This window comes from Leishmania major, chromosome 32 (genome assembly GCF_000002725.2).
Source record: "Leishmania major strain Friedlin complete genome, chromosome 32".
In the NCBI taxonomy this organism is placed as follows: Eukaryota; Euglenozoa; class Kinetoplastea; order Trypanosomatida; family Trypanosomatidae; genus Leishmania; species Leishmania major.
Window position 1 is genome coordinate 1543889 of NC_007273.2, and position 13612 is coordinate 1557500.

Consider the following 13612-nt stretch of genomic DNA (forward strand, 5'->3'; position numbering starts at 1 on the left):
CCCGAAACAAGGAAACAAAGATGAAAGGAAAACACGGGCACGCGTTGGAAACAGAGGCGGCACCACTCTCGCCATTGCCAAGCAGTGGCGGTGCGCGGTTCGTGTGCAATGCATGTGGGTCGGTGTTGTCTGCTCTGCCACCCCCTCATCCTCTCTACGTCTGCACCCTTGCGCAGTCGAGGGTATGTTGGGCCTGAGAGCAGGGGTGAGAGGGGGCACAGGCATGAGCAGCGGCAGCCGCTGATCTCGAGAGAGAGAGAGAGAGAGAAAGAGGGACAGCGTCGCTGAAGAGAGTGACCAACTCTCCCGAGCGTATACATTCGCCGTTCGCGCGAGTGCGCGACTTCACACATGCACACGTTCCCTGTCCCGCTCTCACTCACCTCTCTCCGCCTCCTTGTTTGCAAGGCTGTAAATCGTTGTTGTGCACGGTGCTTGTTGTCAGTGTTTCTGGTGCTGCGCTGATGGTTGCCTGACGCCACGGATTTGGGGGTCGGCGATGGTTGCACAAGGTGTGCTTCTCCCCCCTTCCACCAAATCCCATATTCAGCAGACGCATTGCTGTACCATCCACGCGTGTGCGTTGTGGTCATACGCACATCTGTGCCGCCCACACGCATGTGCGACCGTGCGGGCCACCGCGCCGCGAATCACATGACCCTGTCCCCCGTGTCATGCGCTGCCATAGATGTACAACCCGCGCGGCGCTCGTGCTGAGCGCCCCCCCCCCTCCCCCAATCGCGCGTTCTCCAGTGCATTCTTTCGCGGCCCATGCCTGTATGTAAAGGGGCTTGTCTGTGTCTGTGTCTCTGACCCTGCCGTGCCGTCGCTCCGGGGACCCGTCTCATGGGCCACGCGAAAAGGAGAGAGAAGGCCGCGCTGCCCTTCTTGTTCTCTTTCGCCTATATTTGCTCATAGGTCAAGTGCCTTGTCTACTATTAACACATCGATAAGTCGTTGCCGCACTGTGTATACACGCGGCCCTTATCTTCGCTGGCTGGAGCCTCCCCCTTCAACCTTGCTGGAGGTTTTGAACAAGTGATATGTGTGTGTGTGTGTGTGTCCTCCAAAAAAGGGACAGGGTACTGTTTCGGCGGTGCAAGCCATGGTGGCGGCTTGTGGACCACGTCTTCGCGCATACCGCATCGCCCACGAAGTGGGTTTCATTCGGTACCACCGGCTGCTTTGGCGAGCAGTGCCAACACGGCGTGTGGCAGCGTGCGGCTGCACATGCACAGCTTTTCCAAAGATGTAAGCCGCCGTCTTGCGTTGTTACGGTTGTTTTTTCGGGAGAGGGGGAGGGGTGGAAGACTCACCGCCCTCCGGCCTCAACACGCATGACGCACTTCACCGATGCTCGCAAGTTTGTCACCTGTGATGCGCCGCACCATCTCTTCTTGTCTATGTCTGCCTTCTCCTCTCTCCGCCCAGCCTGACTGCCTCGCGCGCCCGCCTTGCCACAGTGTGTGCGTGATCACTCGCCACCGCTCACCTTCGTCGCTGCACGTCCCAGCAACACACAGTCCTCGCGTGCTTTCCTTCACTTTCTTTCTCCGTTCCCTTCCCCAGGCTTTGTTTGCCGCCGGTACATCAGCCGTCTCTCTCTCTCTCTGTCTCTGTCTCGCACGCATCGTCGTGTGTGCGCCGCGCCGTTTGACATTCACGGATCACCTCTCGGCGTCCCCCTCTCACCCCCTGGCGCGCACCTCTGCGCCCATTCCCGCCTTCTCCTCTCCTCCTACCCCTAGACAACGACACGGCCAGCTGGGGTGCAGTCAGACGGAGTCAGACCGACGCTCCCACGAAACACAAGCGAAGCAGACGCATACAGCAACAGGAGCTATGCCGGAGCGTGTGTCTGTGAATCAGGAGGTGTACTACCTCGACACCAAGAGCGGGTGGCTGCGTGGCACCGTGAAGGAGGTCGATGGCGCCAAGGTGACTGTAGAGGACAATGCCTCCCAGAGTGCCGTGAAAGTGGCCGCCGATAATGTGCACAGCTACATCTCTGAGAGCTACGATATCGAGGACGCGGAGCTCTTCCACGTGAGTGATCTGCACGTAGCCACTCTCTTGCACTGCGTCAAGGACCGTTTTGAGAAGCTGCACAAGCAGTACTCGCTCATGGGGGAGATGGTGCTCTCCGTCAATCCATTTCGTCTCATGCCCTTCAACAGCGATGAGGAGCGTAAAAAGTATTTGGCCCTGCCGGACCCCCGCATGCTGCCCCCGCACGTCTGGCAGGTGGCGCACAAGGCCTTCAACGCGGTCATTGTTCAGGGTCAGGGCAACCAGTCCATCGTCATCTCCGGCGAGTCCGGCTCTGGAAAAACCGAGAACGCCAAGATGCTCATCGCGTACCTGGGGCAACTGAGCTATATGCATAGCAAGGACACCTCGCAGCGCAGCATCGCGGACAAGATCGACGAGAACCTGACCTGGAGCAACCCCCTCATGGAGTCGTTCGGCAACGCCCGCACCGTGCGCAATGACAACTCTTCGCGCTTCGGCAAGTATATCAAGCTCTACTTTGATCCTGTATCCGGCGTCATGGTGGGAGGCCAGACCGTCACCTACTTGCTGGAGAGGAGCCGCATCATCATGCAGTCTCCTGGCGAGCGCAACTACCACATCTTCTACGAGATGCTGGCGGGCTTGTCGCAGACAGAGAAGCAGCAGCTTGGCGGGCTCAAGACTGCCCAGGATTACAAGTGCCTGAACGGCGGTAACACCTTCATCCGCCGCGGCGTGGATGGCAAGCCGCTCGACGACGCGCACGAGTTTCAGATGGTGCGCCGCGCGCTCTCCATGATCGGTGTGCCGCTGGAGACGCAAGAGTGCATGTTGCGCGTGCTGGCGGCCATCCTGCACTTGATGGAGGTTGAGTTCGAGTCTGACAACAACGACAAGGCGCAAATCGCAAACGGGACACCGCTCGCGACGGCCTGCGCGCTGCTCTGCCTGGACGAGGCCAAGGTGCGGGAGTGCTTTCTCGTGAGGAGCAAGACGTCGCTTGTCACGATCCTCGCCTCCAAGACGGAGGCGGAGGGCCTGCGCAACGCCTTCTGCAAGGGACTGTACGTTGGCATGTTCGACCGACTGGTCGAGTTTGTGAACGCCGCCATTCAGCCCCGGGTGGACTGCAGGGACTGCAAGTACGTCGGCCTGCTCGATATTTTCGGCTTCGAAAACTTCACGCGCAACAGTTTCGAGCAGATCTGCATCAATTACGCGAACGAGTCGCTGCAAAACCACTACAACAAGTACACCTTCATCAACGACGAAGAGGAATGCCGCCGCGAGGGCATCCAGACCCCGAATATCGAGTTCCCAGACAACTCCGAGTGCGTCAACATGCTCGATGCGAAGCGCGTCGGCATCTTCTCGATGCTGGATGAGGAGTGCAACTTCAAGGGCGGCAGCACAGACCGCTTCACCACGAACCTTTGGGAGGAGTGGGCGGGCAGGAACCAGTACTTTGTGAAGCCGAAGAGCACGATCCCGAACCAGTTTGGCGTGAACCACTACGCCGCCTTTGTCAACTACAACACGGCGGAGTGGTTGGAGAAGAATACGGACGCACTCAAGGAGGACATGTACGAGTGCGTGAGTGAGTCCACCGACGAGTTCATTCGGACCCTTCTCTCGACGGAGAAGAGCGAGGCACGCCGCAAGCAGACCGTTGCCATCCGCTTCCAGCGCCAGCTCACGGACCTGCGCTCCGAGCTGGAGTCCACCGAGACACGCTTCATTCGTTGCATCAAGCCAAACATGGAGGCAAGCCCCTCGTTCCTCGAAAACCTTCTCGTCGGCTCGCAGCTTGAGTCCGCTGGTGTGCTGCAGACCATCTCCCTCAAGCGTCAGGGCTACCCGGTGCGCCGCCCGCTAGAGCAGTTTTGCAGGTACTTCTACCTTGTCATGTCCCGCACCACCGCCTCCTTGTTCAAGCAAGGGCGCTACAGCGACGCGTCCCAGGACTTTCTACAGCGATACCAGCGTCTCTACGGCTGGGCGGAGCCCAACTACGCCGTCGGCAAGACGAAGGTGTTCCTCCGAGCTGAGGTGTGGTCGGCGCTGGAGCGGCTGGTGCTTCGTCGCCGCGCGCAGCTGCTGCACCGCTGCAAGCCCTACCTGCGCCGCTGGATCGACGAGCTCCGCGAGCGCAGGCGCATCGAGGAGCAGAAGCGGCTGGAGGCAGCGCGCAAGCTGCGCGAGGCGCGGGAGGCCAAGGCCGCCGGCGCCGCCAATGGTGTACCAGCGGAGAAGCTGCAGTGGGTCGAGGAGGCGTCGAACATGTTCCCAGACTTCGACACGGATACGCTGATCGACGTTGCCGTCGAGGCGGACACGCGCGGGGAGGCTCTCAGTGCCATTCTTGCCATCCAGGCTGACTGCCTTGACAAGCAGATGGCTTCTGGATTCATGGACGTGATGGCGGCTGCGAACGTGCACCGTGGCGTCATCAACAACTTTGTCTCGGCCGACATCAAGACGGTGTCGGCGCTGTCGAGGCTGCAGCCGGAGGATATGAAGAGCCTGGGCGCCAGTGAGATGGAGGTGGTGGCGATCACGAAGAAGCTGACGGAGCAGCAGGGGCAGCGCGTCAAGTACCAGCGCCTCGCCGAAGCCATCGGCACGGACGGCGAATATGCCGCCGCTGACGCCGTCCAACGCGCCGCGGTGGCTCGCCACGAGGAAGACTTCGACACCAAAGTGCAGACCCTTGCCAGCATGGGCTTTGATGAGTCTATCAGCCGTCTCGTGCTGGCGCACTACAACGGCGACGTGCAGCGCACGGCGGCGCGCCTGCTTTATGGCGTGGACAGCCGGAAGATGAAGAACAACGCGCGCAAGCATAAGAACTTCAACACGACGGACCCCAACGTGCAGCAGCTCATCTCTCTGGGTGCGACGAAGCAGGATGCAAAGATGGCACTACGTCGCAACAGTGGAGACGCGAACGCTGCCGTTAAGATGCTGTTCAAGGTGAGCTAGTAGAAAAAGAGGAGGATGCGATTGCCGCAGGCGGCGAGGTAGCCGTATCCGAAGGGAACGAGAGAGAAAGACAGAGAGACGGTGCGGGGAGATGAATAGAGGGAGAGCGGCGTTTTCCCTGGCCCAGGGCCCTTAGCGCTATGCCGAGCTGCTTGTACTTCTCTCACTGGAGACAGGCGGACAGCACGAGTGCAGTCCGAAGCTGGCAGCCAGTGTCGGACGTGCTAGCGGAGAGCTGTGCACGCGCATGGTACCCCACCGTGACCGTTTTCTTTGAGGTCTGCGTGCCATCCCGGCGGCCGCCACTACCGGCCTCTCCTCCAACATCGACGATCTGACGCCTCTTCTTCTCCCGCGTTTCAGTGTGTGTGTATGTGTCTGTGTGTGTGTGTGTGTGTGTTGTCCTTTCCCCAGGTTGTGGTTTGCGCATTGTTTTTTTCGTGCTGACTGTCGTGGCTGTTATCGGCTTCGCTGCGCTTGGCGTACCATGACTGCGTCTTCTCTCTCTCTCTCTCTCTGTCTTTCTCTGACGGCGCGTAGGACGGTCGGCGAGGCCAGCTGCGCGATGCCTTTTCACGGGCGCTGCTATTTCAGATGTACGACCAGTATTTGAAAGTTGTCTTGCTCGAAACGCGCAACTCACAGACACGCAAGCAACTACCATGCACAGTGGCCGCGCCTTCCTGTGACTGATGTACACGCGAATACACGCGAATGCACATGTCTGCCCGTGCGTGCGTGTGGCATGTACTCGTCCTCCTGTGCATTCCCCCTCTTTGTCTTCCTTGTTGTGTGCTCGTAGAGTTGCCCACTTTCTCTTTTGTTGTTGCGACTCGCATGAAAAAGGATGTCGGTGGCCGTTGTTTTCCTTTTTATATGCTTTCGGTGCCTTTCTCTTCCCATCCGTGCCTTTGCGCAACAGCTGTGGTGATCCCCCGCATGCACATGTCTCACTCTCCTTCGCCGTCGCTGTCCACGTTCCCGCTTCATCAGCCCTTACCTTCCCATCCTTCGCTGCATATCAGGCAGCTCTGCCGTGCACACATTCAAACAGTTGTCTTTGTTTTCTTGGTGGCTTCGTGTCTGTGCTTTCACCACCTCTCGTGATTCGCAGTTTCAATCCAGCGTGAGACTGCCATGTACAGTTGTTCTCTAGCTCCCTCTTATGGAGTCGCGGGCCCTTCTTTCACTTGCACGCTTTACCGCCTTTCTCAGTTTCTTTTGTCAGCTCCTTCCTCCACGCTGCGCACTGCCATCTCCATCGTCCGTTCCGCCCCCACCCTCCTCTGTTTGTTTTCGTATTGTTTCTTGGTCATGCGTTTCCCTGCGTAGGGGTGCGCGTGTCCCCTCTCTTGTCTTTCTCCTTCTTTTTTTGCTTTGCGTTGACGCTCTCCGCTCTTGTCTGTCCCCTTCTTCCTCCTTCTTCCTCCTTCTTCCCCCTCGCACACACACACACACACACACACCGCTTGGCAGACGTTGCTTTATGTCCTCTCTGGATGTTGCCTGCACCGCGCTTCCACCCGCCCTCTCTCATCGCCTGCCGGATTCGTTCCACTCTCGCCCCCCCCCACCTCGCGTAGTTCCCGGGCCTTTTCGTCTCTCTTTCTCGTGGTGTTTTGCGCCCCGCCCGCCTGCCTTTCTCTCGTGCGGTTTCGTTTCTCTCTCTCGCTGTGCGTGCATAAGCTCTGGAGGTCAGCGTCATGTGCCTCTGTGTCGGTCTCGTGGAGGCTGGACAGGGCGCCATGCGCCAGCGATTTGACAACGCTTGTGTGCCTGTGAGCTTGTCCTGTGGCGGGGCTGAGCACGGGTGTGAACAGCGACAAGCAACGAAGAGTAGGTGTGCAGGAACGCGAAGGGCGCATCGTTCTTGCGTGTAGGTGTTACTAGGCGGAGGCCCCGTGCTTGCCTGTGTGTCGGAATGCGCATGCGTTAGTGTGTTTGGGTGTGTCTGTACGAGACCGGCGTCACCGTCGAGAGGTTGATTAGGGGCGCTCGGCGAGGGCATCTCCCACGCACTCGAGTGTGGGCTTCACTGGAGTGATGTAGAGACTCGCATCATGCTTTGATTTTTCGCCTGCTACCTTCTCCTACATTCCACCTCAGCACCTACACACGCCTCTACGTCCCTGTAAACTCGTGTGTGCGGACGCTCACACCATCGTTCGACTATCTTTCTTTTGTTTTTGCCCCTTTCGTATTCCTTTCCCGTTGTATGTTCTTTACTTGCTTGCCGTGAAGGCAGGCGCAGCGTCTTCGCATACACCCAAGCGCAACCTCCATCCTCTTCGTCGCCGTGCGCGATCATTCGTCGTGTGTCCCTGGGGTGTGTTTGCAGCCTCTGGCACTACCACCACCACCTGATTTTTGTCCCCGTTGGGGCCTGACAAGGGCTCGCCATGAGCGTCTGTCTTTTCATCTTCGCCGCCTGTCTGCCTCGACTGCGTCTGCTCTCTTTCCACACTGCCGACATGCCTTCCGGGTCGGCCCGCCTTTCCTCGACGGCTTCTCTTTCCGTTTCGCCACTGTCTCCGCGGGCGTCGATGCATGACGGCGTGCGTGTGCGCTTTTTCCCTCCCCTCCCCTCCCCCGTTTTTTTTTTGTGTGTGTTGTTTTGTTTTTCGTCTGTGCCCACTTCTCTTTGGTCTTCGTTCTTCCTCATGCGTGTCTCATCTGTGCACATACACACACACACACACACAGACACATACACACACAGAGACACAGACATATATATATATATATATATATATATGTGCATATACATATATGTATGCGTGTGTGTGTGCGCGCTTGAATGCTTGTCTGTCTCCATTTGTTCTGTGTGAGAGCTTGTCTTTGTGTGCGTGTGCTACGGTAAAATGGCGCGTCGTCGCGTTCGCAGACGGTGACACCGACGACGCAGCGACCCCTTTGAAGCCCTGACCCTTCCCCTCTTCTGTTCTGGCCTCCGCTTTCGCTCCCGCCAAAGAAAGAAACATAAAGAAGTATCGCTGTCAACGAGCTGCCTTGCTCACCCGCAGCGTGTGCGCGAATGGTACGGTGCGCCTGTGCCTCGGTGTGCGCGGCGTTTGTGTCTACTTGCGTGCACAGTGGTGTCTGTTAGGTCTTCGTGCGTGTCGGTGTGGGCGTCAAGGGGAATAAGACGTATTTACGAGGCGAGCAGCAAGGCAACAGCAACAGATGGCGAAGGAATAGAGGACAACGCACATGTACACGCATGCGAGAATGCAAAGTTGCCCTACTGTGCAGTGTCGCCGCGCCGCTCAAAGGCGATGCGAGGGATAGGGGGAGGGGGCTGTCTTGCATGGCACGAGCATCAGCTGGCCGCCGATCCCCACGCGGCCGGCTGCGCAGCTTCAATATAGTCCGCCACCCCTGAGTGACTGTGCATCGCGCGCATTACCGAGTCATTCCAGCAGTGGGATCTGTCGCGCAGGGCGTGCTTAGGCACCGCTGTATGGGTGGGCGTTGCTTCCATGTCGCACTTTTACCCCGCGCAAGTGCTTCCACCGACATGGGCCTCTCTTACACGCCGCCTCCACATTATCAGCGAGCTCTCCGTCGTTCATGGCGCAGCCTTTCAACTCGTCTTCTCGCTCCCCTTCTTTCTTCTTTTGCCGTGTGGCGACCTCTGCGGTGTGCCGTCGCTGTGGTTTTGCTGATGCTATGGGTGCGCGTCATCGTCACGGTGCTTCGCGTGCACGCTACGCACAAGAGCCCCGTCCGCGAAACAGTAGCACAAGGTTTGCTCGTAGCAGAAGGGTCACGACGCCGCCGCTCTCTTAGGTGCCTCTCTATTTAACTGTCATGGAGTTCCTCGGCCGAGAGGCTGCGGGGGTGGTCTCCATCGCGTGTAGTTCGGCGTCCACCACATCATTTGCCACCCTCTCAAGCCACGGCACCCTGTCACTCTGGGACGTGCGCATTCCACGCAGGAACTACCTGCAGTTTCGCAACCCAAACAGCGCCGCCGCCGCTGAGGCTTCGGAGCTGCGCTACCTGCACGACCGGCACGCTGCTGTCGCACTGTGCGGCAAGACTGTCCAACTCTTTGACACGCGCAAGTGCGTTTCGTGTGTGTCCGAGCTCACTAGCGAGAAAGAGTGCGTCGCTTTCTTGAGAGACGAGCCGCCGCCCGACTCTACTACGACGCTGATCGTGGACGAGGATGGCGGCATGTTTGCCTACGACATTGCAGACGGCACCCGGCCTCCCTACATCGAGGCGTACATCTTTGGTCAGCAGGAGCGCTGTCCCTTGCCAAAAGGCAGCCGATTCGGATGTCTCACAAACTACTGTAGCGGGCTGCACTGCGTTGATCTTGCCCCTGGCGAAGGCGGCGCTGCTACACGACTGCTCTTCGCTGTTGGAATGGACGGTGAAGGTGCCCTCTACAGCGGGTCCGACGACACGGATTCCGCGCGCGTCGCGTTCTCCATTGCGCATGAGTCGCCGAGTGACGGCAACGCCCAAATAGTGAACCCGCCGCTCGTCAACTGCACTGCCATCTGTGGTGCGCAAGTGGCCGTAGGGCGGGCCGACGGCATGTACTCTGTCTACGAGATTGAGCGGGGCGGGCTGGACGAGGCGATGGCGTCTCCCGGCCACGCCGTTAACGGGCTGTGTTACGTGGACTGGGTGTCGCCGGAGGTGCTGCTGACCGTGTCGCTTTGCGGAGAGGTCACGGGGTGGGCCGTCGGTGCATTCATGGCGGGCAGTAGCGCGGAGGCGGAGGGGCCGGAGGTGGTGGCAGCTCTTGCGCATCGAGAGGTACCCGGCTGCCAGCTAGCGATCGTGAACTGCGCTGACCGGCTTGCTGGCATGCGCTATATTTTTGGTGATCATCTAGGCGGCGTGGCGCTGGCTCAGCTGGATCTCTGAGCGGATTCGGCAACCTCTGCAGATTATCTCTGTGTCTGCTGCGGGAACTAGTTGGCAGAAGGGGGTGGGGTGGGTGGGGAAGTTCTGCGTGTCTGGCGCATCTAGGCGGGTCGGGGCATGGCGTCTGCAGAGATACCGCCAGGGTGCGCCAGGGAGGCAAGCTGCGCGTCCTTGACGTGCCTTTGTAGTCGTGTCGCCGCGCAGTGCGCTTCTCCTTCGCTTCCTTTCCCGTGTCCCACGTGCCGATCTCCCGCAGTGGATCGCTGTGCCGCAGGTACGCGTGCGCGCGTTTCTCTTGTCTCCCTCGTCACCTTCCTCGATGACAGGCGGGTGGACGCACCCCTCCGTGCATGGCATCTCAGAGCCCCGTACATCCCCGCACCGTGCAGTAGAAAGACCAGCAGCCGCGCCCACCCTTGCCAGATGCCGGCCCACTTCTGGTGGTGACAAGGGTCAAGCGCCTACGACACAAGGGAGGCCAGGGCGATGCATCGCTGCCGATGTCCGCGGCCCAGTCGTGGATTGCACGGCGTCGAAGCGGCCTGCGTTCAGCGAAGGCGTCTGCACTATCCATGTGGACGGGCAGAGCGTCGGCGCGACGCGAGCGTACATCTCACCCCCTGGTCCACACCCTTCACTGGTGTGGGGGGCTCCTGCGGAGCGGGGGTGGGCGGGTGGCGTTTGAGGCAGGGACCGTGCTCGGCTGCCTGCATCGGCGCATGGCTGCAACGCGTGTGTCTACGGCTGCTCCGCCGCACGCGATGTGGGGCCTGTGACAGGCCGGGTAGAGTGTCACGTGAACTCACGTTCTATGGCATAGTGAATGCGCTCAGGAACAATTCTTGTCGCCGCGCTGCTGCAGCGTTGGCGGCCTCCAGTGTTGATGTCCGCGGCATTGGCACGTGCGCGCGCTTCTCCCCATCTGCCCTGCTCTGCCGCCGTAATCTCCTCCTTTCCTTTTGTTCATCTGGGTGACTCCGGGCACGTTGCCCGACTGCGAACTGGCGAACCGTCCGCCTTCGTATTTTGCCGGAAGAGGGCGACGGCCTCACCGCTCGCCGGGCTTTTGTTTCGTCCGCGTGCGTACGCGCATACCGCACTCACACATCCGGCGAAGGCGGTGACTGTCTAAACTGTCTGCTCAGCTGTCTTTTCCCGTCTGTCACTTTTGTCTCTTCCTGACGTTTGCTGAAACTCCGACCTCTGACGCGCCCACGTTCATCCGTATGCACTCCCTCGCACACCTACCGTGCAACCGTCTCATACCTCCCCCCTTCCTCCCTTCCCCTCCCCGCCTACTGCCATCTGGGATGCTGCACTGCAGGAAATCGCGGTAGCGTTAGGCCCTCTTGTTGATTCTTTCGTTTTTTTTTCTCGGTGTTTACAGCGTCCCTGCGCGGGCCTTTCGCGGCAAGCCGTCAACGAACCCCACCTCCATCTACAGCCCCGTCTGCACCCCCGGAGATCTGTGCACGTGTGTCGCTCACTCTCTTGTCGTTACATATTTTTTTACCAGGAAGTTCAGCTACCACGCCACCCCTGTTCCCCACTCCCCACTCCCTACTCCTCCTCCTCCGTCGAGTGCAGACGCACGCCGGCACACAAATGGGCACGAACGCCAAAGTGGCAGAGAAGACGCCGTGCGTCGACTCAGGCAGCCTTTTCAAGTGGTGGCTCAACCCCAGCAAGATCTTCCGCACCCCCAACCGCAAGCTGAAAAATACGACGCCTGTCGTCGTGGTGGGCTCAGGCTCACATAGCGGCGATGGGACGACGGAGTTTGTGAAGGTGGCAACGAAGAAGCTCCTCTACTTCTCCTACCGCAACTGCTTCCCTCCCTTGCCGAGCGGGTCTACAACGGACACCCACTGGGGCTGTCTTGTGCGCACCACGCAAATGCTTGTTGGCACCTGCCTTCTGCGATACCACTGCAAAGGCGCCTACGTGCTGCCAGAGGCGGACAACGCTGAGCTGAAGGAGAGGATATCGAGGTTGTTCATGGACGTCCCGTCCGCCCCACTTGGGATCCACAAGGCCGAGGATGAGGCTCACAAGAACAGTGTCAAATACGCCAGCATGCTGTCCCCCACCGAGGCGGGCATGGCGATCGCAGCCGCTCTGATTGCCTTTCGCGCACAAGGCGGAGATGTGCCATTCACGTTTTGCTGCGAGAGCCGCCACATTGATGAGCCGGCGGTGATGGCGAAGCTGTTGGAGGGCCAGCATGTTGTTCTTATTATCCCGGTAGTCTTGGGCATTGCACCCATGTCGGATCAGTATGAGCTCGTGATGCTCAAGATTCTCGACGTGAAGGCGTGCTGCGGCATCGCGGGAGGCTTCAAGCAAGCATCCTTGTACATGTTCGGTCATCAGGGCCGCAGCGTCTTTTTCATGGATCCACACTACGTCCAAAACGCCTACACCTCTAGCAGGACCGTCGGCACCCTCGAAGGGTCTCGTGGCGAGCTGAGGGCGCGCAGATTTGACCCGTGCATGGTTCTTGGCTTTTATCTTCACACCCCGGAGGATTACCGCGTGTTTGCGGAAGAACTAGCGGTGGCCAATTCGCTCGTGGTGTTTCCACTAATCAGCTTTGGCCGAAGACCCAGGGAGGGGACGACCCTCTCCGAGGATCGCGTCGTTTCTGTGGCGGAGAGCGCGGAGAGCATTACGCTACACGAGAAAGAGAAGCCACAACGAAGCCGGAATCCGCTCGCTGCCGATGGAGAGCACGCCAGAAGCTCGAATTCAATCTCTTCTCCACCGAGCTAGTCGTAGCGCCAGGACGCTGATCGTCATAGCCGTGGTAGCAATCGCATAGCGTCGTTGGTAGCAGTCCACGGGAGCCACACCCCGCCAGAGCCTCCCCACCCTCCCCCTCATTCCACGGACCAAGTTGTCAGGGAAGCCGCAGTGGCGGTGGTGCGATTTCGTGTGCATCTGGAGCGAAACGTGTCCTTGCGCATTCCACCAGGACGGACCTGCAAGACATATTTTTTTTGTGATTTAGTGTCGTCTGTTTTTTTTTTTTGCCGATTCTCCACGGCTCCTCGTGAATCGCCATGCGCCTGTGTGAGGCATATCACGGGCTTTATCAAGAACGTGGCTGCCGCTATCTAAACACCTCCTCCCCCACTCCTCCCATTCTTGCACCTCTCTCTTCCTGCGCTGAACTTGTGCTTATGTTTGCTTCGGTTAGACCACTCTACGCACGACGCAGCCGCAGCTCTCATCAACTCGCTCTATTGCTCGTTTTCTTTCGTTTTTTTTTTGTTTGTTTACGGTGTCGGCGTGCTTTGCCGCAGTGCTTGCCGCGTCTTCTCTTGTATACGAGGGAGGGGCGTTCGTTTTTCCGGTTCTTGGCATGTTTGCGCAGCCCTTTGCCTCCACCCCTCTCTGTCTCTTTCTCTCCCTCCCTCCCTCTCGCTCTCGCGCATCCCTTAGACGGATGACGTCTGGGCATGCCTGTTTTGCTGCTGAGCACTCCTGCTCTCGCCACTCCCCATCCCTTTCTCCTTTCTCTTCCCTCCTCGCGAGCGCGCATCCGCATCTGTTGTCTCCTACTTTTCGTGCGTACTGCTAGGTGCGAGAGCGGAGCTCGGACAGGGATGAAGGAGAGAACCACCTGCGATGCCTCCTCCCGGCTCAGTGTTTGTGCGCTCTCCGCCGCTGTGTTGTCCTTCTTTCTCTCTTCTCACCCCCTTCTCAGAGCGTGAGGGAAACGTGCGGATGC

At 59.1% G+C, this 13612-nt stretch overlaps 3 protein-coding genes across 3 annotated transcripts; all 3 read left to right on the forward strand.

Moving 5' to 3' along the window:
• Positions 1–1842: 1842 nt before the first annotated feature.
• Positions 1843–4995, forward strand: LMJF_32_3870 (myosin XXI; the record flags this gene model as incomplete). Its single annotated transcript, XM_001685661.1, has 1 exon — positions 1843–4995. The coding sequence occupies one exon, from the start codon at positions 1843–1845 to the stop codon at positions 4993–4995; it is 3153 nt and encodes a 1050-aa protein (XP_001685713.1).
• Positions 4996–8805: 3810 nt separating this feature from the next.
• LMJF_32_3880 (conserved hypothetical protein) lies at positions 8806–9879 on the forward strand (the record flags this gene model as incomplete). The annotated part of the gene is made up of 1 exon (XM_001685662.1): positions 8806–9879. One exon carries the CDS (start codon positions 8806–8808, stop codon positions 9877–9879), a length of 1074 nt encoding a protein of 357 aa, XP_001685714.1.
• A 1605-nt stretch (positions 9880–11484) lies between these two features.
• On the forward strand, positions 11485–12651 carry ATG4.1 (putative AUT2/APG4/ATG4 cysteine peptidase; the record flags this gene model as incomplete). The annotated part of the gene is made up of 1 exon (XM_001685663.1): positions 11485–12651. One exon carries the CDS (start codon positions 11485–11487, stop codon positions 12649–12651), a length of 1167 nt encoding a protein of 388 aa, XP_001685715.1.
• Positions 12652–13612: the final 961 nt, after the last annotated feature.